At 41.0% G+C, this 27,542-nt stretch overlaps 1 protein-coding gene across 3 annotated transcripts; it reads right to left on the minus strand.

Annotated features, from left to right (window-relative positions):
• Positions 1-5,144: 5,144 nt before the first annotated feature.
• Positions 5,145-27,542, minus strand: LOC100194707 (beta-taxilin). Of its 3 annotated transcripts, XM_014205192.2 has the most exons (11): positions 27,344-27,542; positions 25,785-26,126; positions 24,951-25,042; positions 24,125-24,295; positions 12,111-12,305; positions 9,552-9,671; positions 9,282-9,356; positions 7,072-7,164; positions 6,759-6,854; positions 6,061-6,552; positions 5,145-5,820 (listed from the first exon to the last, which is right to left on the minus strand). In XM_014205192.2, the coding sequence occupies exons 1-11, from the start codon at positions 27,477-27,479 to the stop codon at positions 5,503-5,505; spliced, it is 2,130 nt and encodes a 709-aa protein (XP_014060667.2). In that variant the 5' UTR covers positions 27,480-27,542; the 3' UTR covers positions 5,145-5,502. The 3 variants fall into 3 exon arrangements, with proteins under 3 accessions (XP_014060667.2, XP_014060666.2, XP_014060665.2); XM_014205191.2 differs by lacking the exon at positions 9,282-9,356 and adding an exon at positions 9,169-9,243 and having other exon boundaries at positions 5,145-6,552; XM_014205190.2 differs by having other exon boundaries at positions 5,145-6,552.

Genomic DNA, 27,542 nt, shown 5'->3' on the forward strand with positions numbered 1-27,542 from the left:
AAGTCAAGCCATTGTTTATAGGAAAAATAAGAGCAGGCTATTATATTGCTGCAAACACAGCATTACAGTTTGATCGTTTTAATTTGTTTAACCCTTACTTAACTAGGCAAGTCAGTTAAGAACAAATTCATATTTACAATGATGACCTACCCTGGCCAAACCCTTACCTGGACGACACTGGGCCAATTGTGTGCCGCCCTATGGACATCCCAATCACAGTTCTTAAACGCTGTGTACTACTCCCTTCACAGAACAGTGCAAACTGTCTAACCAGAATAGAAAGAGGAGTGGGAGGCTCCGGTGCACATCGGTTGTGATACAGCCTGGAATCAAACCAGCGTCTGTAGTGACTCCTCTAGCACTGAGATGTAGTGCCTTAGAATACTGCACCACTCAGGAGATCATTAAATTTGGCCAAAGAAAATGGCTCAACAGAATGAAACAAAACACTTCCAAACTGGTTAAACCTTTTGAACAGGCTATATTGCAGCAATTTCCAACAAAGGCAGGTGCCTACCATACCCAACAAATTACAGAAATAGGCTAAAGGCTAATTATGTTAATTTTACAACAGACCTACCTATAACCTATCTAAAACTAAATACAGAGCACACAATTAAAAGACAGATCAAAGTTAATTTAGCCAATGAAAATGCCTCAAGAGTTAAACAAAACAGGTTTTGCATGTTTAAAGAACTGGTTTTGCATCTCAGTCTCTCATGGATCAAAGTGGAAGAGAGATTGACTTCCTCATTACTTGCTTTTGTAAGAGGTGTTGGCGAGCTGAAGGTACCGAGCTGTCTTTTTAAAATACTAGCACACAACTCGGGCACCCATGTATACCCCACAAGACATGCCACCAGAGGTCTCTTCACAGTCCCCAACTCCAGAACAGACTATGGGAGGCACACAGTACTACATAGAGCCATGACTACTACTCTATTCCACATCAGGTAACTGATGCAAGCAGTAGAATCAGATTTAAAAAGCAGGTAAAAATACACCTTATGGAACAGCGGGGACTGTGAAATAACACAAACATAGACACATGTACACATGGATTTTGTGTTGTAGATATGTGGTAGTGGAGTATGGGCCTGAGGGCACACACGTAGTGTGTTGTGAATTCTGTAAAGAATGTATTGTAATGTTCTTAAACGCTGTGTACTACTCCCTTCACAGAACAGTGCAAACTGTCTAACCAGAATAGAAAGAGGAGTGGGAGGCTCCGGTGCACAACTGAGCAAGAGGACAGTTTGCGCTGTTCCGACTCCGGGATGCTGGCCTTCTAGGCAGAGTTCCTCTGTCCAATGTCTGTGTTCTTTTGCCCATCTTAATCTTTTCTTTTTATTGGCCAGTCTGATATATGGCTTTTTCTTTGCAACTCTGCCTAGAAGGCCAGCATCCTGGTGTTTTGTGGGCACTATTTAATGAAGCTGCCAGTTGAGGACTTGTGAGGTGTCTGTTTCTCAAACTAGACACTCTAATGTACTTGTCCTCTTGCTCAGTTGTGCACCGAGGCCTCCCAGTCCTCTTTCTATTCTGGTTAGAGCCAGTTTGCGCTGTTCTGTGAAGGGAGTAGTACACAGCGTTGTACGAGAGTTTCTTGGCATTTTCTCGCATGGAATAGCCTTCATTTCTCAGAACAAGAATCGACTGATGAGTTTCAGAAGAAAGTTATTTGTTTCTCGCCATTTTGAGCCTGTAATCGAACCCACAAATGCTGATGTTCCAGATACTCAACTAGTCTAAAGAAGGCCAGTTTTATTGCTTCTTTAATCAGAACAATAGTTTTCAGCTGTGCTAACATAATTGCAAAAGGGTTTTCTAATGATCAATTAGCATTTTAAAATGATAAACTTGGATTAGCTAACACAACGTGCCATTGGAACACAGGAGTGATGGTTGCTGATAATGGGCCTCTGTACGCCTATGTAGATATTCCATAAAAAATCTGCCATTTCCAGCTAAAATAGTCATTTACAACATTAACAATGTATTTCTGATAAATTTTAATGGATGAAAAATTTGCTTTTCTTTCACAAACACTGACATTTCTAAGTGACCCCAAACTTTTGAACGGTAGTGTATATTACATTTCACTGTAGGCGTACTCTTTTTCATCTAACTTTTGTTTTACTTCAATGAAAAAGGACTCAATCTTCACAATCAACAGTAGCCTAGGCTAAGGCTCTTTGGTTGCTCTCTCTCTCCTCAGCTGCAAGCGCATTTGCACACAAGGTGTGAGAGAATGGTGCCGAAGACGAATTCAGGGTATAGGCTATGATAGACAGCATCTCCTGGACAACCTGGCTTGCTGCAATTTTATTTATTGGCTTTTTATTTTTTTTATCAGCCAATTGCCTGCAATTACCAGCTGAGGTAAACCCTGGACCATTTTCTCATCAGAGTTGTGTTTCCATCAAATTCAAAAGTTTGTGCGGTAAATACGTAGTGCACATAAAAAATACCTTTTGAGGTTAAATTCCCATGTACTGAATAAAAAAATACAAGTTAAATGCGTTTCCATCGCATTTTCAACTCTAAGCATAAAGATGGTTTTGTCACAGAAAGTGTTGCATAGCTATAGCGAATATGCCCACTCTGGTATTGGCACACATGCTCTAGCTAACAGCTTGCAGATACAGTCCAGGTATATTGTAGCCTACTACATGATGAGATTATTATGGACAAAAGTGCAAGATTATTTTTATTTGTCAAATAGCAGCCAAGCATCGATCATCATGTCACCAGAATAAGACCCTCAATATTTATTGAAAGGAGCATGAAATAAGTTATGATGAAATAAGTTATGATGACTTTCACAGGGTGGTGAAAGTGCACAGTGATGAGGTTCATCACCCTGCGCTTTCACCACCCTGTGCAGCTCATCATAACTTATTTAATCTGTAGCCTAATAAACTGCATGCTTTCCTATGATGGGGTGACATTAATTTATTTTACCCCCTTTTTCTCCCCAATTTTGCCATATCCAATTACGATCTTGTCTCATCGCTGCAATTCCCGAACGGGCTCGGGAGAGGCGGAGGTCGGGTCATGCATTCTTCGAAACATGACCCCACAATCCGCTCTCCTTAACACCCGCCCGCTTAACCCTGAAGCCAGCCAACACAACACCATTCAACTGACAACCGTTGAACCCTGGAATTATATTTTGGAGGAATGTGCGCATGCCTACAGGAGACTTTTGAAGTAGCCTAATCAGATTTAAACATTGTGACTGGTTGTGTTTATGCCACATGTTATGGTAATTCCTTTTAAAAAGTGAAATGATAAATATTTGGACTGTATTGAAGCGGTAGGTTCTAGGTGTCAAAGGAATAGCCGCTCAGATTGGAGAGGAGGCAGAGCATGTGTTAAGCTTTCCTGAATAACTGGGCCTGCGGGGAGTATGTGGTCACATTATTATAGGATGACTTGGGAGAGTGATGATCTGCAACAGACAGCGCATTCAGTATCAGAAGTAAAAATACAGCTAGACTGGAGTGCTACTGTGCCTTTCTAGACCTTATAAACTGAGAGTAGACCCACAGCTGATCCAAATCGAATGAAACATTCAAATCACAGGGCTTTTGCGCCGTTATTCAAATGACATTTTCACAGCAGAATTTTGTACTCATTATTCTTTGCAATTATTCATTGCATTGTGGTGTTGTAGGCTAGTCTATGTAGGATAATTATATTGCCCCTAAACAAGATCAATAAGGGAGATTTTTTGAGCTGTGTGCCTCATATCTTCACTGTTCTTTCATGTGCAATGATGCAACTGGCCTCTCCGCTGCCTATCAGCTATTTGTTCTTGAGATTCATATGAAAAATTGAGGCAGCTTTGAATATTTTTATGTGAGGTATGATTACTAGTTAGCCTATTGCAGGTCTGGACAAACGATCCAGCTACTGCTATTTTATTCTGTAATCTCACTCAGCTATCATATTCAAAACTGCACATTTTTCTCTCTGCCCCATGGCAAAATGTGTAGAATTAAATTAACTCTAAAACGTACATGTTTTCTCTCCACTGTCAAGAGGGGGACTGCTAAAATGTTTTGCTCGCAACAACATTTCGTTTAGGGCCATCAAAAGACTATGGCCGGCTCTGATTGCATGACATACTGTATAAATCCACAGTAATGTGCATGGGATTACAAATGAGAGGGAAGTCAGTGTGGAGGTTTTGGTGGAATGTGAATGGTTCCAAAGGCCTCATCTGGTGGTCACAACCATGAAGTAAAAGCCTTGAAGCTTTGTCATCCTCTTGGTGAAACTGTATTTACTTACATCACTTGTATGTTTGCAGAGGCTATTTCAGGCATCAGGATGACTTCCATAGGTTGGTGTAGATATGATCATAAAGTGGGACATTGGATAGGACTTGAGTTTCTACTACTTTTGTCAGTTTCTTTATTGAGTGACAACTAGGTGTTTTGTTCTAATGGAAGATATTGTATACAATTCTTGTGCGGTGTGCAATCTGCTGAACCAGTAATACAATCCAGAACATAAACATGATATTCACAGTGATCAGTGGCAGGTCTAATTTGTTTTCCCTGGGGCACTCAACACTGATCTGTATTTATTAAAAACTCAGGGTCCTCTGCACTATTATTATCATGCACACATTAATGTCCTCCTCAACGGATAAGCAGATGGAGTTGCCATGGCGACTTGGTGCCTGTCATTCTAATGTTGTGTGCTTGGTGGAGGAGAGTTTGTGTAACTTCGTTATTTTCCCAGAACACAGACAGACCACGGCCTGGCCAAAACAACCCACTCTGGGGATACAGACTGTCTGATACAGATTATATTTTTTAAAAAAATGTGCACTGTCCTCTTGGCTTTTTTGGTTGGGTTGCCATGGAAACTACTGTAAGGATCCATCCCTAAATTATTGTGAAAGAGCGGCCGTGTGTCTTCTGAGCCGTTTGTGATGTCCAGTTAACAATTCATACAGAGAGAGAGAGAGAGAGACTGGTCCAAGTAAAAGGGACATGTAAGCATTGTAGGGCATTTATCTAGCTACATTGCATCTTTCAATATTTGGTCATATTAGATATGAGTTTTTATTGTGTAAACCAGAGAAGTGGGCCTATAAAAACATTCCAAAGAGCACCGACATGTCTACATAATTTTCAATCAGATGTTTATTGAAGTTACATTATAGGGTTCAGATGGAAAAAAAGACAGTGGCTTTTATGATGCTGTTTTGCAAACCACATTTGGCATTGAAAGGTTTTTAGGCTGCAATGTCCTGAATAACCTTGCTGCCCATTCTTTGGTTATGCCAGTGTATTTCTAAATGGTATAAAACAGTAAATCTCTGTCTGTCGTCATCTGCTATACAACTTAAACATACTTCTACTGCACGCCATGACTTTAGATACGCCAGTATATAGACACACCAAGCTGGATTAGATATCTCAACCATAACACCAGGCACAGGCACTACAGTACTAACGATCACACAATGACACATTTGTCGGTTCAGCTGGGCTTCCTTGCATTCTTCTTCTTTGGTGTCGGCTTCTTGGCAAAGGGCTCTGGCTGTTTTGGGGGCTCTGGCTGGACTGGTGCTTCTACTTGAGCTGGAACCTGTGCTGGTGCTTCTACCTGTGAGGGAGCCTGTGCTGGTTCTTCTACCTGTGAGGGAGCCTGTGCTGGTACTTCTACCTGTGAGAGAGCCTGTGCTAGTGCTTCTACCTGTGAGGGAGCCTGTGCTGGTGCCTCTACTTGAGCTGGAGCCTGTGCTGGAGCTTCTACCTTTGAGGGAGCCTGTGCTGGTGCTTCTACCTGTGAGGGAGCCTGTGCTGGTTCTTCTACCTGTGAGAGAGCCTGTGCTGGTGCCTCTACCTGTGAGGGAACCTGTGCTGGTTCTTCTACCTGTGAGAGAGCCTGTGCTGGTGCTTCTACCTGTGAGGGAGCCTGTGCTGGTTCTTCTACCTGTGAGGGAGCCTGTGATAGTGCTTCTACCTGCAAGGGAGCTTGTGCTGGTGCTTCGACCTGTGAGGGAGCCTGTGCTGGTGCTTCTACCTGTGAGGGAGCCTGTCCTGGTTCTTCTACCTGTGAGGGAGCCTGTGCTGGTGCCCTTGCATGTGCTGGTTCCTCTGCCTTTGCTGGTGCCTCTACCTGTACTTGTGCTGGGGCCTGTGTTGGTTCGGAGATCTTCTGGGCCTCAGCCAGTTCTGTAGACTCTGGCTCTTCCTCGCTGTCAGAGTCATCGTCATCATTGTCTCCTGTTGACGGGGCCAGTAGAGAGGCGGCAAACTCCGCCAGCCTGTTCTGCTCAGCTCTCAGACGGGCCATCTCCTCTGTCATCTCTGGCTCCTCAACAATATCCATGAGGCTGTGGACTGGTTCAGGGGCCTGCTCCTGTGTCTCGTCCTTGGGTGTCTCCTCGGGGGCATTAGGGGTTTGACGGATGCCTTTGATCTTGGAGTACAGGATCTTCCTCTCGTCCTGGAGTGCTCGGCAGAGCCTCTCCAGCTTGTCAATCTTCACAACGAACATCTCATACTCATTCTCCTTCAGAGTCCTCTGTGGGAAAAGAGAGTGGAACAGAGAGTCAGGGACACTTGTTCATGCAGTTAAATTGTAGGCCGTCATTGTAAATAATAATTTGTTTTTAACTGACTTGCCTAATAAAGGTTAAATAAATTTTGACAAATTCAATTAAATAAACTTGTTGTAGCTCATTTGAATAAAGGCTGACTCTTTTTTATGTGTTTCAGATAAGTAGTTACCTCTTCAATCATCTCAGAGAGAGCCTTGTTAGTGCTCTCAAATCTGGTCTTCCAAACATTTGACTCTTTGTCTAGTTTCTTCATCTTCTTTGTCATCTATGAAGCAAAATGTTTGTTAGGTTAAAACGTATCTGAAAATAAATGTAACCTTCATCATTCTGAACATGTTTGATAGAAGCTTCTATCCCTCCAGAAAATAGTTGTTTTCTCATTTCAGGATTATGCTGACCTTCTATCACCTCCGAGCACTTGGCCCTAAAAATACACTGTATATTTTAAGGATCAATGATTTTATTTTAAGGATGCCAAATACCTTCTCCATTTCATTTTTGAAGCTGGCATACACATCGTTGCTCTTAGACAACGTAGTCTGGAACTCTTCAAACTTCTGGGAGTACAGAACAAGCTGCAGAGAAACAGAGAAATTGATTTCAGGAGATTGCATGTTGACTTCACATGTAGCAATAATATGCATCTATTCACCCCAGGAAGAATCAGATCTATGATTTTAACATGATTTCACACCAGAAACAAATGTTCTAAACTTTAAAGGGAGATGAGAGAGAGAAAGAGCCAGGGGGGGTTCAGCAAACATTTGGTCATTCATGAGGGGGCTGACAATTCTTTTCCTCTGTGTATATTTTCCCTGACAAATAAGGACTTCCAATAAGGCCACTTATTGTTGGTATGCCTTGCCAGCTAGAGTTAACAGGCTAATCTCTGGAGGCCCTCAGGGGAAAGCAGTATTGCAGACACAGTCAGTCTCCAATATTCAAACATGTCTCTGCTAGCCACCCTGTTGAGATCAACTGTCTTTATTTGGAAGCTACTGGTTTGGCACAAAAGCAAAACAAATGACTGGACACACTTTATAAAAGAGGAAAGGCTTTTGATTGAATATGTTTTGTATTTCATAAAAGCTCACTTAATACAGATCAGTTTCTGTCTGAAGGCTGATTCGGCCATTTCTTTGTGTGATCTAAATCTATGTCTGTTACTGGACAGAGAAATTACGTTTGACATTCCCCGTCAATTAGATTGGAAATGTGACATGGCTTGGTACAAATATGTAATGAATCGTATGGGTACTGAAATGCAATATTAACTTAATTTATGTTTTAATATTACTTTGTCATTTGATTTAGTTGGGAGCCAGGCTAAGGTTTCTATTGAGAAAACCCAAGGCTTTACATAATGGCAAGGTTTCTCTGCAATTAATTATAACCATATGAACTGTCAGCTATAAATGCTTTTCGGCTGGATTCATAAATTATTTTTGTATGATTTATCATTTAACATAGTGTGTGTCAGCCCAACTAATTTCATTGTATAATTTGCTTGCACCCATACAATGATTGTACCACATCCAATAAACATAGCAATTGTGATTTTATCATAATTTTCAAATGGAATAATCAATGGTACTGGAGTATGCACTCAATGTTCCAACAGAAAAACAGTGCTGTATTGCATTGATGCAATCATCACTTTTATTGACTCCATGTCATATTAATTGCAAAGCAAGAGTTTTTTTTGTATTCCCATGATGCAGTGGGTCATCCTGCTGGTTCAGGGAGAGAAAGTTGCTCTTGCCTTGCCTGCTGCTATCATGGGAATTATGACTGCTCTCTTTGCTGGTTTAACCATGTACAAAGAAAAATGTGTACAATAGCTCAGCTAACAGGTGTTCCTTCCTTTCATATTAAGTGCTATGTACATTAAACCATATAGTTATAAGAGAGGAGAAATACGATTTGGGATTACTCTCAAATGAGGGGGTCACTTTGCCAATGTTTGGGGGGATATTGAAGGGCTTTAGATCCCAATGGACAAATACACAGAAATAGATTAGCTCTCTTTTAAAGGCCCAGCGCAGTCGGAAATCTGTTTCCCTGTGTTTTGTATCATATTGCACAACAGCTGATGAAACTAACAATGTAAAAGTGTGAAGATATGTTATCAGCGTTATTTCATAATAGTTGCTGGTTGAAAATACAATCTACACAGGACCTTCTAATCAGCAGGATTTGAATAGGTGGAGTTTTGGCTTGCCTGGTGACATCACCAGGTGGTTTAAGTTAATATAGACCAATAACAAAGAGAGTTCCAAACCTCTCTGCCAACAACAGCTAGTTTTCAGATTGCATATGCCTCCCACGCCCCACTCAGATCACTCCCAAACAGTCTTAGCAAAATTCTTGCTTAAGATTTTACAATTTTAATGGAAAAGTTTTACAGTAAGGTGCTTAATTGTAACCAATAAATTATTTGAAATTAAGATAAAAATGTCTGTATTGGGCCTTTAAAACACATTGAGCAATCCAGAGGACCTTAATGGGACTGTGCCTGCCTTTGACCTGAAATAAATGGTTTGAATAAGAGTGCTTGACACCATATTGGATATATTCACCTGAGCCTGCATGACTGTCTCCTGCTCTCTCAGAAGTTTAGCTTGTAGTTTCCACTCAGCTGCGTGTACCAGTAACTGGTTAAAAACAAAACACACGCAAAGCACAAATGTACCTTTTTCTTCAACTGCAACTCTTGCTCCTTCAATGTGTAGCATTTCTTTGTTTTGTCAATTGCCTCCCTAAGCAGCTAACAACAGAGACAGTGAATGGTTACAATACTCATTTGTGTGAGCATCATATGCACAGTAAGACTTATTGGTTGTATACTTGAAAGTAAACCAGAATTAGAATGTAAGGCAAATGATTCTCAACTATATTGACATTGCTTTACAGTACTTTGTGGGTAAGGTCAGTAAAAGTTGGTTAAAGTATAGTAACTCACGTATTCCTTCTCTCTCTTGTGCTTCTCATCAGCCTCCTGCAGCTGTGCGTTGGCTTGCTCCAGTTTGGAATCAGACAGTTTCTGCTGCAGGTCGTGGTGCTTGAAGATCTTCTCCAAGCTCTGAGTGATAGACAAGGTGAGATTAGACACTTTGGTTTGAGAAGGGCCTCTGAGACATTCTGTACAGGTTATGACTCCATCAATTAGGATACATTTCACACTTTGTATCTAGCTAAAACCACCACCGCTATCCTATGTCTGTCTATGAGAAATGGTCATAAACGTGTGCCTTGATAAGTAATTAAGACCATTGTTGTTTGCCTACAGTATTTCATTGGAAAGTTCAGACACTTTTTATGATGCCTGTGAGAACAGACAAAATAGTGGGTGGAGAACCAATTAAAACCCAGGACAAATGCAAAAGCCTTAGTAAATGGTATAAAGTATTGTCTTCACCAGGGTTTTTATTATTATTATTATCATCAGGGCACACATTCTGATGAGAATACTGACACAAGATTAGTTCAATTGGGGAAAATAATTGTTTCTATACATATTGTTTATTTTCTGCGTAAGACTAATCTATTTTCTTTACTATGGGAAATAACCATATGCATAAACAGTGTGGCATAATCCACAAGTTTTCTGCCAAAAACAGCAGAGTTAATTTATGTCCATCAGCATTTAGCCAACTATCAAAGGTCAACTTGTATCCATTTTATGTCATAATTGCTTGTTCATCATTGCAATGTGTGGATCTAATCACATATTTTAATAAGACATTTTAGATGTTATTTGGATATCAAATAATCATGTCTTTCTGACAGTTAAGTGTGGTGTCAGGAAAACAACCTCTCACTCAACGTCAACAAAACAAAGGAGATGATCGTGGACTTCAGGAAACAGCAGAGGGAGCACCCCCCTATCCACATCGAAGGGACAGCAGTGGAGAAGGTGGAAAGTTCCTGAGCATACACATCACAGACAAACTGAAATGGTCCACCCACACAGACAGTGTGTTGAAGAAGGTGCCAGAGCGCCTCTTCAACCTCAGGAGGCTGAAGAAATTTGGCTTGTCACCCAAAACCCTGATAAACTTTTACAGATGCACTATCGAGAGCATCCTGTCGGGCTGTATCACAGCCTGGTACAGCAACTGCATCGCCCTCAACCGCAAGGCTCTCCAGAGGGTGGTGCGGTCTGCACAACGCATCACCGGGGGCAAACTACCTGCCCTCCATGACACCTACAGCACCTGATGTCACAGGAAGGCCAAAAAGATCAACAAGGACAACAACCACCCGAGCCATTGCCTGTTCACACCGCTATCATCCAGAAGGCGAGGTCAATACAGGTGCATCAAAGCTGGGACTGAGAGATTGAAAAACAGCTTCTATCTCAAGGCCATCAGACTGCTAAACAGCAATCGCTAACTCAGAGAGGCTGCTGCCTGCATAGAGACCCAGTCACTGGGCACTTTAAACAATTCCACTTTAAATAATGCCACTTTAATAATGTTTACATTGCTCATATCACATGTATATACTGTATTTTATACCATCTATTGCACTATGCCTATGCACTTTTGCACTTTGCCTATGCCTCTCGACCATTGCTCATCTATATACTATATGTACATATTCTCATTCACCCTTTTAGATTTCTGTGTATTAGGTAGTTGTTGGGGAATTGTTAGATTACTTGTTAGATATCACTGCACTGTCGGAACTAGAAGCACAAGCATTTCGCTACACTCGCATTAACATCTGCTAACCATGTGTATGTAACCAATACAATTTGATTTGAAGTGTTTATACTGACTACAACCAGCAGATGGCACTCAAGACAAATTATTAGAAACTCCACAAGTAAAAAAAAATATATATATAAGAAATTGAAATCTTCTTATGTTTTACCACACCAGCTGCAGCTGTGTGTGGGCAGCAGAAGTGGTGCAACAGCCTCAGTGGCAACCAACTGCATGACAGATCCTGTTTTTCGTGCGTCACTTTAGGCTTGTCATTTTCCTGGTGTATTGTTGTGTGATTACATATGACATGCTATAGTGTTATTCAATGAGCGCCCTTTGCTGGCTATATCTCTGACTGTTGATGTGCGTAGGGAGCAATAATACCTCTAAGTGTCTCTATTCAAAGATCTGACTCAATTCTTTTGTCACAGCTATCTCACACATGACGTACAAGTGTCTATTTCCTGTATAGACTTTTGTTCCTTTTGGGGACAGATGAATTATGATCAATAACAGCTTTGGTTATCAAATGACTCCATGACTGGAGCCTGCATGCATGGTCTTAGTAGGCCAGGGATTTTATTTAACCTTTATTTAACTAGGCAAGACAGTTAAGAACAAATTCTTATTTACATTGACGGCCTAGGAACAGTGGGTTAACTGCCTTGTCTGCTCGGGGATTCGATCCAGCAACCTTTCGGTTACTGGCCCAACACTCTATCCACTAGGCTACCTGCCACCCCAATGAGGGTGTACAGACATACAGACATATAACAGTGAGGTTAAGGTTATGTATTCCTGTTGTGTACCTCCTCTCTCTGCTCGTACTGGCTGATGATGTGTTTGAGTTTGTCTGCCAGGTTGGCGTTCTCCAAACACAGCTTGTTGTTGCGGTTACTGTGCTGCTCGATCTGAGCCTGGATGTCTGTCAGTGTGCTCTGGAAGTGAGTGGTGATCTCCCTGCGCTTCTCCTCGTCCTCACGACAACGAGCTAGGGTCTCCTCCTGAGAGATTAAGGGAGGGAGAGAGGTAGAGAGGGACAAGGAAGGGAGAGAGAGAGAAAGAGAGTGGGAGAAGGCGGGAGAGGGAGAGAGAGACATTCAGAAGCAGGGGCGGATTGGCCATCTGGCATTTCGGTCAAATGCCAGATGGGCTGGTCCATTTCTATCCCAGTGGGCCTGTCTAACTTGTTTTTTTGTGCAAAATGATAATTATCTGGCTAATAATGGCGGCCTCAAGGAAAATAAGGGGCCAGTTTGGGTGCCTCAGGGAAAAGAATGGGCTGGTGTGTTAGAAATGCCAGGGTACATTTTTGGTCCCATACTGCGCATAGTATAGAGCACATACATGCTTACAGAAAAACCACCCAAAAAATTCCTTTAATACAAACTGAGGGCACGTCATGTTTAGGGTAATTTAGACCATATTGCTAATGATAATGGATCAGGAGCTAATGCTTCCACAGACATCCTGTTTGACTGTTGAGGCTTGTATTTCTGTTTTGCCTACTTTTTTCCCTTATCTCTCCTTTTTTTCTTCATTAGCCTCCCTAATTCATCAAGTCTGCAAACTTAAATGTAAAGGTCTGAAGGGGTAAATGGTTATTTATTTATTTCTCAATACCTTAAAACTTCTTAGGGCTAGGCGTTCCGTCAGCGGGACACCTGTCGACAACTTCCGGTGAAATTGGAGGGCACGCAATTCAAATAAATAATCATTACAATTATGGATATTAAACATCTAGGTACATACAAGTGTCTTATATCAGTTAAAAGCTTAAATTATTGGTAATCTAACCGCATTGTCCGATATAAAATAGGCTTTACAGCAAAAGCATGCCATGCGATTGTTTGACGACGGCGCCCCACATCAAAATATTTTTCAACCAGCACAGGCTTCGTAAAATCACAAATAGCGATTAAATATTCACTTCTATTCAATATTCAATCCTTCTTTATATCCCAAAAAGTCAGTTTAGTTGGCGCCATCGAGTTGAGTAATCCAGTCATTCAACATGCAGAGAAAGGAATCCAAAAAGCTACCGCTAAACTTTGTTAAACGAAGTGAAACTACGTTTCAATTAAATCCTCAGGTAGCCTAAAATGTAATTAAACTACAATAATTCATACGGAAAGAAGTATGTTCAATAGAAAAGCAAAATTAGCAAGTGCACGTCCTCTTCGTCACGCGCCACCAGACTGATTTCCAACTCTGACTCCCAGTACCAAAACTCAAAATTCTTCCTCGTTTGGGAAGAAACAAGCCTGAAACCTTGAACAAAGACTGTTGACATCTAGTGAAAGCCATAGGAATTGCAATCTGGGAGATGGAATTGCATAGGACTCAAAGCTATCCATTGAATGAGCATGGGCTCTCTTTGGATTTTCTCCTACCATATCGATTGTGTTATAGTCTCATACATTATTTTAACATTTCTACAAACTTTAGAGTGTTTTCTATCCAATGGTACCAATTATATGCACATCCTGGTTTCTGGGCCTGAGTAACAGGCAGTTTACTTTGGGCACATCAGTCAGACAGGAAGTGGATAAAAATAGACCCTAGCCTGGAGAAGTTTTAAGACCAAAAAAAGATGTTGCTTAAGAGATTTCATAGGTATGCTGCAATACTGTAAAGGCATCAGCATGCTTCAGTTCGGCTGGTGCCTAGCCAAACTATGCTAGCCGAACCGAACAAGTGTGCTTGCATACTCCATTAAAAAGCCCTCGCTTGAAAAATAAGAAAAAAGCGGCAATAGCACTGTTTCTCCATTTTGAGACGCCATAGCCAGTATACGCTTCCTGAAAATAGTCTGAATTAATCTAACATAAGAAATCTGTCATTAATTTTGACGTTTTTGCTAAATAGATCTTAATCGCGTTTCGTGGAGTATTTTTCAATGAAAAAATTTGCATGAAAACAAGTCATCTCTCATTGAATGACAACAAAGACTTTATTGAAGAATCCCTACTGTTGACCAATCACCGACGAAGGGGCGTAGACTTCGGCTCCGAACTTCGGCTTGCCTCCAGAAGAATGTTGTGTGCCACCAAAACCCAATTTTTTTTCACATCCATGGGCTTATTAACACTAATGAAAACAATTACATTATTAATAAAACATTATTTTGGTTTTAACAATGGCAATGCTAGCTATTCTCTATTGGAATTTGAAAGTCCTAAACTGTCCTATTAAACATTCCAGTTTTCTTGATATCCTAGTAAGAAATCAGGTTGATACAGCAATGCAACACACTTGATCCAAAAGGACGTACATAGAATAGAGAACCATTTGTACAAACTGACTGCTTTTTCATAAGCCCCAAACATAACTAAAGGTGTAATCATTATGATACATAAGAAACTAAAAATTACCATCTTGGTTAAAGGCGGAGACCAAGAATGCATTATCACTTTACTTAAAGGTATCCATAATGGATAGAAAATTGCCTTTATTAATGTGTACGCTCCAAATTCATATGATCCTATGATTTTTGATTCTCTGAACAGCATATTTTTAGAATTAACTTAATTCCATCTGGTTATTGGGAGAGACATGAATGCCATTTTGGACATGTGGGACAACTTTAATAAGACCAAATACAATCCATATGCAACCAAGGCTCTCCAGCATATACTCCCTGATTAGAATGTCATTGATGTCTGGTGAGCACATCATTTTAAAACAAAAGAGTACAATTCAGAGGGGTTGGGTTAAATGCAAATGGCACATTTCAGTTGAATGCATTCAGTTGTACAACTGACTAGGTATCCCCCTTTCCTTTTTCCTTTCCTTTCTACTCAAACAGGCATAAATCATTCTCACAAATCGATTTCATACTATTATCTGCACCTGTATTTTCTTTAATTAAGAAAATGGACATTAGACATATGCGCTTGTCTGACCACCACGCTTACTACTGCCAACTTCAAATTTCTGAATCTCCTAAAAGAGCCACAAGATGGCGTTTCAACATTTCAGTACTTCAAAATCCTACATTCTGTGATCAATTTGAAATTGAACAAAATTCATAACGATCTATAAAAATTTAGTCGATGACCCCTGGATTCTATGGGATGCCACCAAAGGTTTTATTAAAAAGAATGCAACCGCATTTGTATCTGGGTTAAATAAATCACAATTAAAGGAAATATATTTGGAAGTGTTGTAACTGTGTTAGAATGTTTTCAACAAACACTCTTTTCAGACCAGGTAGCTATTACGCTTTCCAAAGTCAAGACAAAACTTAATTTATTGATACGACAGAGAGCAGAATTTGCCATCCATTGAGTTAGACTCACCATTACTTCCATGGTAATCGTCCCAGTCGTTTACTAGCCAACAAGCTACGCAGTAATGATCAATTAGCTGATATAGTAACTATTGCATCTAAAACAGGGGAATTATGATCAGAACTCAGATTAATCCATCAGAGATTCTCCCGCTTCTATAAAGAACTGTACACTCCTGATTTTAAATCCACACCAAGCAAGACTAAGTCATTTATAAAATAATGAAGAACTCCTCTTCTCTCATCAGAGGAAACCACCTCGCTGGGAGCACAAATCTCTCTCAATGAACTCAAAGGGGCATTGGATATCATGAATAAAGGCTAATCACCTAATTACAATTAGGTCCACTATTGCGCGAAATGATTAATACAGCCGTTCACAAAGGTTCATTTGGGAGAAATGTGCATACAGCACTAATTTAGCTTTTATTAAAAAAGGGTAAGGATGCCACCCAGTGTTCTCATTATTGCCCCCTTTCTTTGATAAACACATATATTAAACTGTTTTCTAAAATGTTGTTGTCCTATCTCGAGACGTTCTCACCCAAATTGGTTCAAAGCGAGTTTGTGAAAAAGTGTTTATCCTCAGATAACCTCCGTTGACTATTATATCTTAGATGCTTCATCAGAAACAACAACTCCTTGGGCTGTATTATCTCTCAATGCAGAAAAAGCTTTCGATAGACTAGAATGGTCATATCTCTGATCTGTCTTGGAACATATGGGAATTGGCTCCAATTTCATTAATATGATTAAAATACTATATGCCAATCCCTCAGCCATAGTTATTACAGGCAATATCTGTTCTGCTTCGTTCAGAATCATTAGAAGCAGCAGACAAGGCGATCCAATTTTGCCTCTGCTATTCTTATTATCCATGGAACCCCTGGCCCAGGCAATTCGTCTATCAATGGAAATAACATACATTTCCTTAAAATCTGATCACTTCGTCACATTATTCGCAGACAATATTTTACTTTATCCAGCCAATGTATCTCAATTGTTCCAAAACAAATTGAAACTCATGGATAAATTCAGCTTAATCTCAAGCTATAAAATGTCTCTACCCAAATCATCGCTACTGCCTCTCAAGACTCCAATGGAGGACTCCATCTCTACTTACGGAATCCCAATTGTTTCCCATTTTAAATATTTGGAAGAAGATACATTTCCTTCCTTAGATAAAACCATTGCCAGAACTTTAACAGAACGCTCAAATCAATTCAATCCGACCTCAGTAGATGGAATAATATCCCAGTTTCTTTAACTGACAGAATATCTATTGTCAAAATGAATATATTGCCAAGGCTGAATTTCTGTAGTTCAATGCTTCCCATGGCTTCTCCTTCTGGCTATTGGGATAAAATTCACAGTGCTGTTTCAAAATGTATATGGGAAGGTAAATGGTCCCGGATAAAATTAACACATTTACAAAGAGGGAAATATGTAGGAGGACTATCTGTACCAAACTGTAAATTGTATTTCCAGGTACTAGCATTTCGCCCCATCCACAAAATTGAAAAAAATAAATGTAACTGGAATCAAAATGGCATGCCCATATTCTAATATGTTACAATAATGCCTTGCGATCTGGAGGGTGGCCTTTTGCATCCCCCCAATGGTCCAAATGTGGAATCCGTACCCTTACCGATATCATGGACGGTAATGGTTTGAGAACATTCTAAGATTTGAAAGACACACACATTACCAGGCAACTCCTTTTTTTCTATATTTACAACTATGGAGTCATTTTAAGGTGGTTCACAGACTGTATTTAACACCAAGGAAACATTTTACGATTAAATTGGCACCAACTCTCTATCTGTTCACTGTGTCCTCTAAATCAGGTAGACACATTCCTTCATATGATGTGGGAGTGCCCTGCAGTTGAAGGCTTCTGGGGCAAAGTTACAAAATGAATTTCGAAGTGCATGAATTTAAATATTCAATGCTTTGCTTCTATTATGTTGCTTAATGATGATAGCGCCTTGAACCTCTCAATCAATCAGAGAAGATTACTGCTGGGAGACAGCACTCACTCTCTCCCATTTAACCAGTGGATACAATTACTAATAGAAGTTATAACATCAGAATTATCGACAGCAGGAATGAATGGTGCTAGTCAACGAACAATTGAGGCCTGGACAAATAGACTTGACTCTGTAAAGAACAATATAATGCGTTGATGTTTTATATGTCGGTATTTATTTGATTGTTTTTTGGTACCTGTAAACCCCACTCGAAAAAAAATAAAATATAAACGAAACAAAAAATGTGTCACAAAAAACATTCAGTTGCTGGGGTCAGGATTGTGAAATGCCAGTTTCCAGACTTAGCTTACTGAGAAGCGAACCAAGCATTGCCAGAGTTTCTATCTTAAGACATGGCTGTTTATTTGACTGTGTTTACAAATGACACAGGCATAAGCTCCAACATGGGAAATGTACTGTAACTCAATTACACCCACCGATAAGTGCACAAATACAGAGCTCTTACAACTAAAGGAGCAAAGCACATTAATGCCAAGCCTCCTCAGACACTCTCTTACATAATGAGCTACCAGATGACAAGACATGATCTTCCACTTTCAGCAGCTGTCACATTCCAATTCAGATGAGCACATTTTGATTTACTTTTGTTAGCATGTAGAATTCTTGTTCAGATTTTTGCACATTGTTTGTTTGATTGATTTAGGATGTATAAAGAGCTGGCTATTTACACAAATCTGCATATTAATCGATTATACCCAACAGTCAAATGATCATCCTAACTCTGCTTTATCTCTGATTTCCTGTATCTTGAAATGTGAAGATGCTAGAAGGAGCAGAAAGAGATGGGTCAAGGCATTAGAGTCTCTTTCTCTCGCCTTTGATTTATAGTCGAAGAGCAGATGCCACAAAAGCCCAATGAAACCATCCCTCTTGTCAGAGAGCCGCGTCACAAGTGCCCTGTGTCTGAGGGGTCTCCTCTCTGAGTGGGAATCACACACACACACACACACACACACACACACACACACACACACACACACACACACACACACACACACACACACACACACACACACACACACACACACACACACACACACACACACACAGTGACTTGTGGCAGTGAGAGACGAAAGAGGGAGGAGACATGGAGTCCAATTACCTCCCAAGGGGAGCAGAACAGGAGATTCAATACGTCCCAGAGATTGTGTAAGGGTTACACAATAGATAGGACACTGATCCAGTAAAAAGGGACTACTGTATTTGTTTATAGATCATTGAGCATTATGCCGTTGACTTATAGGGTGATTTATGATTCATAAACAAATCAAATGGCCAAACTGTGTACATAACTATTGGCTGTGAATCAAATGATAAGTGAACAACGGTTTCATTTATGTTGATTAAGGCATAAACTTTATCAATACCTAGAGTTTAGCTGAAGAGGTTTCACCTTTTGAGGGGAAGAACAGCAGTGGCAATGTGCCAACTCACAATAGAAAGCTTTCATTGTGCTAAACCTGTGACCTTTGCTAAAATTAGGTAGAGCCATTGGTCATGCTCTTTCTTTGAAATGTTACGCACGAGCCACTTATAATGGGATGACTAAACATACCGTATGTCAATCTATTATTTATAGATGTAACAGGACACTCAACCGTGTAAGGCCTAATTGAGCTATGACCCCCTCACATTGAGATCCCTCTGACTCAGGGTAGAGAGTCTTGGCGTTTTGGGAGTGGCGCCTTTAAGCATCCAACTTTTCGAATGACAATACCAGTAGAATGTATTTTTTAAGCACATTTCTACAGTGGGGTAAAGACATTTGAATTCAATCACTTTTTTGTCAGCACCCCTTTTAATTTGAATGAAACCTTCCATACGTATTTGCCCATGCCAAACCATTCAAGAGATAAAGCTGCTCAAAGTTGACCTATTTTGCATATCCCACCATATGATGAGACATCCATGTCTTCATCATTGGAAAATAGACTGATTGAAAAACATATTTTTTATATACATTTTGTCATATTTTTACCGTTAACGCCAATTACTTAAAAAAAAATGGAAACTCAGATTTTTCATATTTACAGATGTTGTAGCTTAGACCCTATTTGACATAATCTGAGTTTTTTGTTATTGTGTCTGCCATCGGTTGAGACACAACATGCTTTTGAATACAGGGTGGCTGATAAATGTACTAAAATTGGAATAAAATCGAAATTGCAACTTTCAAATGGTACTACAAAGATGGGTGGATGTCTACACATCAGATAATGTAGCCTTGAATGCGAATATGTGTTGTTTAAAATTATACTGTCAATCCTCCATAGGAAACCTATTGAAATCATAGAAATATAGATTTAAGTTGAAATTGGATGGTGGGTGGACTGGTGGCTATCTTTGTGGTTGTAATTAGAAGTTAATTCAATTTCAATGGTGTACCAGCTAAATTACAGTGGTCTGAAGGGATATATCCATTCTATTAATTATATTTCTATGAATGAAATGACACCCAAGAGCATGTTGTGTCTCAACCGATGGCGGGCACAACACAAAAACCTCAGATGACGTAAAGTAGGGTCGAAGCAACAACATATATGATTAGAACAATTTTATTTTTAAAGAAATTATAAAATAGTTTGACAACCCTGTTTGTAAGTGTTTAAGTGATATCACACTCAACCATTTATATTTTCCAATGATGGAGACATGGATGTCTCATGGTATGGTGGGGTTTGCAAAATGGGTCAACTTTGAACACCTTTATCTCCTTAATGTTTTTGGTATTCAGGTCCAAAAAGTCACTTTCTGACCTCTTCTTCCATTGGCAAACATGTACGAAAAGTTTAGTATAAATCAGAAGGGATGCTGTAAAAAAGTGTTTGAATTCAAATGGATTTATCCAACGAGTATAGTTGACAGGCATTGGCAGTAACATTTTCACTCTCCTGCATTTGATGTCTTATCTCCCTCATCAAGTCTATTTGAGTTTCAATACTCGCAGCTACCACCAGCAAGACATTAATAGAAACTTGATGGGTAATGGGCTTTTTCCATTAATGCACCAGTGTGTCACCAGTGATTATCTTAATGTGAGCTCTAGTGTTATTTTTGGGGAACTGTGTTTCCATATAGCTAGGGCTGTAACGAGTGCGATGAGAGTCGGGAAGAAAGTTCAGGGAGTGAGTGTTTTAATAAATAAACGTAACATCATACAAAACAAGAAAACACAAACAACGTAGACATGACACAGAAACAGAAACAATGATGCCTGGGGTGTCACATCTGCTCCTGCCACAACCCATAGTGGTCATCCGGTGTCTGCTTGACCTGCAGCCATTCCCCCAGTACACTCTCTCTCTCTCCCCCTCCCTTTCTGTTTGTGTGTGATTGTGTGGTTGGAGATAGGTGTGCTGGAGTCAGAGCAGATCCCTACCAGCTGCAACTCGTTCCATTATCAAGACCTCTACAAATACTCAGTTCTGCCACTTCCACTCTGCCAGATCGTAATCTCTGCTCAGTCAGTTTATGCTTCTAGCCATTACTATTCAAGATCCTGTTACCCTGCTGTACCTGCTTGACGCTGTTTATCCTCTCACTGCAGTTTTGCCGCCCTGATTCTGTCTCCTGTTCCACATCTCACCACCCTGCTACTCTGTTCTGGACTCAACTCACCATCACTCCCTTGGATTCCCCTCCGGACCTGTTTACCCTGTCCCAACCGAGCTCACTCCAACCTCAGCCTCCACATCTGGTTTCCCACAACTCATCCGAACTTCCCTGGATCTGCACTTCATCTCTCCCTGTTACAATAAATATCTTGGTTCATTCATCCCTGTTTTCTGGTCTGAGTCTGCTCTTGGGTTCCTCTGTGCTGCTCTGCTTATCATGGGGAAGGAACCAAAGGGAGTGACATATATAGGGAAGGTAATCAGGGAAGTGATGGAGTCCAGGTGAGTCTGACGACACGCAGGTGCGCGAAACGATGGTGACAGGTGTGTGCCGTAATGAGCAGCCTGGTGACCTAGAGGCCAGAAAGGGAGCACACGTGACAAGGGTTGACACTAGGGGGTTTTGAAGAGCAGAATTATTAACCTCTGCATCATCAGGACAGTTATTTGTGAGAAGGTGTTAACTGTGGACGGTGTTGTTAACCCATGTTCACAGTAATCCATTGTTATGTTAATGCCAGCCAAAAAGTGCCAGTGGCCAGAACTTTGGCACACTGAGACACTGGGGCCAGGCCATAGAGGTGGAAACACAAAAGTCTGAGCCTTTTGGGTAAACACTGGGGTAAGTCCTTAGTGGAAATACGCCATAAGAGTTGATAAACAGAGCTATCTGGACCCCTGACATTCAACAATCTAGGGTTGGCTGAGGTTGAGCTGTAGCAGAGTGGGTGTGTGCAGTTAAAATTGACAAAAGAAACAAGTTTCTTTCCACAAGGCTGTGGGGTGAGACAGGGATGCAGCATGAGCACCACCATCTTCAACATATATATCAACGAATTGGCGAGGGCACTAGAACAGTTTTCAGCACCCGGCCTCACCCTGCTAGAATCTGAAGTCAAATGTCTACTGTATGCTGGTCTGGTACTTCTGTCCCCAACCAGGGAGGGCCTACAGCAGCACCTAGATCTTCTGCACAAATTATGTCAGACCTGGGCCCTGACAGTAAATCTCAGCAAGACAAAAATAATAGTGTTCCAAAAAAGGTCCACTTGCCAGGACCACAAATTCAATCTAGACACCGTTGCCCTAGAGCACATAAACAATATCTACCTCGGCATAAACATCAGCACCACAGGTAACTTCCACAAAGCTGTGAATGATTTGAGAGACAAGAAGGGCCTTCTACGCCATCAAAAGGAACATAAAATTCAACATCAAAATCCAGGAAAGAGCTGTTAAATTCTACAACCACCTAAAAGGAAGCGATTTTCAAACCTTTCATAACAAAGCCATCCCCTACAGAGAGATTAACCTAGAGAAGAGCCCCCTAAGAAAGCTGGTCCTGGGGCTCTATTCACAAACAGACCTCACAGAGCCCCAAGGATAGCAACAATAACATAATTAGACATAACCAAATCATGAGAAAACAAAAAGATAATTACTTGACACATTGGAAAGAATTTACCAAAAAACAGAGCAAACTGGAATGCTATTTGGCCCTAAGCAGAGTACACAGTCGCAGAATACATGACCACAGTGACTGATCCAAAATTAAGGAAAGCTTTGACTATGTACAGACTTAGTGAGCATAGCCTTTCTATTGAGAGTCCGCTGTAGGCAGACATGGCTCTCAAGAGAAGACAGGCTATGTGCACACTGCCCACAAAATGAGGTGAAAACTGAGCTGCACTTCCTAACCTTCTGCCAAATATATGACCATATCAGAGACACATATTTCCCTCAGATTACACAGACCCACAACGAATTTGAAAACCAATTAAATTTGGATAAACTCCCATATCTATTGGGTGAAGTAACACAGTGTGCCATCACAGTGTGCCATCACAGCAGCAAGATTTGTGACCTGTTGCAACAAGAAAAGGGCAACCTGTCACAGATCCCTCCGTAACTTTCATTACGCACACCTGGCCCCTATTCCCAGTGATTAGTAATTGTATAAGTGTGTCCTTGGTTTACCATTGTCCTGTCGATTATTGTTACAATGTCAGTTGGTACGTGTGAGTACCTGTGCTGTGTGTTTTGGCTTTCGTGCCATTGTGGATTGCGCAGATGATTACGGGTCTCGTCCCGTGTGTTAATCATTGTGCGCTTGTGTTATTTATTCGAGGTACTCCTCGCTCTTTTGTTTGGGTTTCTACCCTGTGTTGTGTATAGTGTTTGTTTGGTCTTCATCCCTGTGCCTTTACACGGCACGCCGCCATTTGGGTGTAATAAAAAACCTTATTACGCATTCCTGCGCCTATCTCCCAAATCAATCATACCAATGTTACACAACCAGAGAAGAACAAACACCATTGTAAATACAACCCATATTTATGTTTATTTATTTCCCCTTTTGTACTTTAACTATTTGCACATCGTTACATTGCCATTATATGACTTTTGAAATGTCTCTATTCCTTTGAAACTTTTGTGAGTGCAATGTTTACTGTTAGTTTATTGTTTATTTCACTTTTGTTTATTATCTATTTCACTTGCTTTGGCAATGTAAACCTGTTTCCCTTTCCAATAAAGCACTTTGAATTAAATTAAATTAAATTTAATTGTGGTGCGTAATCTTGCTTGAGACCTGATTCATGCTTTCTTTCAGAGCTAATGCCTATAGGCTTTAGCTCAATGTTTTAACATAGTCTTACGTCATGTGGATAACCCGGGTTCAAAACCTAGTTGGTCTTATGAACACCCACCCCGACGGTGTTGAACCCATAATGTTGAGTAGATTAGTGTAAAGTGGAGTTAGACTGGGCTGTGAGAACCCACCTCGAGGGTCTTGAGCCCATTATGTTGATTAGATTAGTGTAGTGTTAATTGAAGCTCTAGCTGAGCAGTGCGCAGTGATCACACACCTTGAGGGTCTTGTTGTGCCTCTGGAGCTCCCTGCAGAGGCCCTCCAGTTTGCTGCGGGCCAGGATGGCTCTGCTGTGCTCGTACTGGAGCTGGTCCCTCTCCTTCCCCACGTGGCCCTGCTTCCTCTGCAGGAACCTCAGCTGCTTCTGTTCCCCCCGACGCTCCTCCAGCTGTGGACCATGAAGACAGATGTGCTATATACATTACACTGGATCACAGCCTCTGCCCTCTGTACAGACTTGGGCTCTTTAAGCTGCTTTTGGCTAACAACCGACTAGGTGACTAAAAGCAGAAAAAATGCCCAAAGTGGATTTGGTATGGCTGGGTGGGTGGGTGGATATGGATGAGTATATATTTGTTTAATCTCGACACCCAACATCTATTTATACGTTCTGTTATCTTTTTCCTGGTGATACGATGAACTGTATATTAGGATGGCCTAAGGAACTATCCATTTATTAAACATGAAACTGACTGCGAGAGCCGATGTCTTTGATAATATTATTCATAATGCATAGTGTTCTTGATATCTCTGTCGAGGAATTAGAGAACCATGTTATAGCTAGCTGTATCACATGGCATATGACCTTGTGTTCGGATTAGCTTTTGCTGCCGGAGGCGAAAAATATTTAGGTCATCACGGTATGAGGCTGAACCCCTTCCAAGATCTCACCAGGCACTCTCTGTTTTCCCCGTTGATTCATTTGTGTGTTTTTATTTGTTTCCTTTTAACTTTCCCTCGTCTGTTTTATTGCCGCTGGTTACTGCTGTGCTGAAGGACTCTACTCTCTGGTGTGCTGATAGAGGGGAGAAGAGAACACTCACCAGTTCGGCATACTTCTTGAGGAGAGCATCCAATTTCTCCTGTGGTGTGTGCAGCTTGTTCAAACTTTGCATTAGTAGCGTGCCCTCCTTTCCTGTGTGGATAGAGATAAATCAGTAGGACTGATATTAAAAAAAGAAGGATGGAAAAAGCCCACCAGGGATCATTCTATAAATTTCTTCAAAATAAATACTCTTCTGAAGCCATTTCCTCAGCATGAAAGCCATTGCTTCTTGACAACTATGGCTTTGGAAAAGCAAATCAAATCAAATTGCTGAAAATGCGCAAGGAAGATGTTTATAACCCTCCGTTGCTGGCCTGGTTTCATGTTGTGGCAAAGAAACCAACTGTCTGCTATTGGTTAGAAAATACATGTTTGTGTTGCATCTGCCCAGGACTTGTGTAACCTGTCCTCAAAACAGAATCAGACCATGGGGCACAACCTTGCTGTCATGTTAAGATACAGTAACAGCATGACTAGTCTACTCTTCCCTGTGTGAAAATGGGATGATGAATGGGATTAAGTGTAAACTGACATGCACTTTGTCTTAGATTGGAAGGGAAAGTTGTTAAGTTGTGACTAGAATAATTCCTCTGGACTATCTCATCAGCACACTGCTCTGTCTTTGCCCTCACAGCAACTGCTGTCAAACAACAGATTACAGCACAGCTGTGTCGAAAAACAAAGCCATTCTCCTGCTGAATGCAAGGCTAAGTGAAGACTTGACTGTATGTTTTCAATATAAATCAGTGTGGATGTTGTCTTTAAAAGCAAAACTGCACAATACAAAAAGGGAAGGGAGAAACAAAACAAAACGGTGACACTAAGCCCTCACCTAAGGCTTTCAGCAACTTCTTTGTATCCTTGTCCGTGCTGGCATCCTTGGTGGCTGTGACTTCATCACCTTGCTCTCTGCTGGCCTCCTCGTCCACCTCCTCCGTTTCCAGGACGATGCACTGTTTCTCTATCAGGCTGGCTGCGGAGCCATAGGTGTTGATGATCTCCTCCAGCTGACGACCAAACTCCTCCATGGGGTCCATGTGCTGGGCCTCCTGGGCCTGGGGTGGAGGGACCTGGGTCTCTGTGGTGACTGGGGACTGTGGTGGAGTCACCCTGGTCTGGGCTGGAATGACCTCTGCAGCAGACTGGACATTGGTCTCCATTTTCACAGATGTGGCTGAGATGGGACGGAGATGTTAGATACTAGTACCCATGTGGCAGATACAGAGAAACAGTGTAAAACAAACAAACTGAAAAGTATACTAATCAATGGTACCTGTGTACCACCTGCCACCTACATCTAAATCAAAATCTCCAAACTGCAATATATTTTTGTTAGACTAAAAGGTCAACAATATTTGAAAGAAATCTCATGTATTTAAATGTCTAATGTTTATTCTGATGTTCAAGCCCCTGTTCATCCTCATACTAGTCAGAGTATTACTTCCAAGCAAAGTAACTTTCAGTCTGATGCATGTGGTACAAATCACTAGGGGTGGTGAAAAATAGCACAAAACCCAGTAGCCTGTCAGGAGTCAGGACACAATACCACTGTGAGGATTTAAAGCTGCCCTGTCACAAATAGACCTCAGACGCAGCAGGCTCCCTTCCCACTTCTCCATTTCATTTAATATGGAATGAACTTAAAGTATCCAGAGGTTGTTTATCCCCCAGCTCTATTGCAACATGATTGCCCCCTGCTTATCAGGATAAAATTATCCCTAGTCCCCCTCTGCAGCCCTCTTCCCCCACCCTGCTTCCAGCGGGCAGGCACATGGCACCTGTTCTGAGGCTTCACTCTATTTTAGGAGCGTCTAAATATGGTCAAGCTATTTTGTATTCTAGACACGTATCTACTGATGTCAATGACGACGCTTTTACGTAGAAGTGGGAAAAACAGAGTTGACATTTTGTTCTGAATGTCTGCATTCATTCTTTGTTAGCTGTTATAAAAACCTGATGAGATGACATGTATTTTCTAAATGACAGTGTGCTTCAGTTGATTATTTGGAGCAGCTAATCACCTCCTCTGATAATGTTGAATTAAGAACGCACATCAAAAAACACTTGTCATCAGTGTTTGAATAATTTAGTGTGACTTCAGGCCAAATCAACAAGGCAGAAAACTTCCCCACCAACTCAATGCACCACCATGGTAGAGAACATGTATCTTTGCATATGTCGCACTAGCACAACACATTTGTCACTATGGCTTGACAGTAACGCCAAGAAACTTTGTCACCACATATCATGAAGCAGGTTTTTTTTTTTTTTACCAACCATCAGCTCTAAACGGTCCAGGAACACTTAGCACTAAGACCAACAAAAACTCAAACTTAACATGTCATTTCTGTACCTGAACAGTATGTAAAATAGTATGGGACAGCCACTTACCAGGTCCAGCGGGGAGAGAGAAGTGAAATGGGTCCAACAGGACTCTGGTGACTGAGACAACAACTGTGACAGGCAAGCCCCTTAAAATAACTTCCTGCAACTCAACTCGGCTCACACCAAGAGGATGTTGGCCCATCGAGGGGTGGGGGGTGGAGGGTACAATAATAGCCTTTCTGATCAGGCTTTCCAGAGGGGGGGC

This window comes from Salmo salar, chromosome ssa06 (assembly GCF_905237065.1).
Source record: "Salmo salar chromosome ssa06, Ssal_v3.1, whole genome shotgun sequence".
In the NCBI taxonomy this organism is placed as follows: Eukaryota; Metazoa; Chordata; class Actinopteri; order Salmoniformes; family Salmonidae; genus Salmo; species Salmo salar.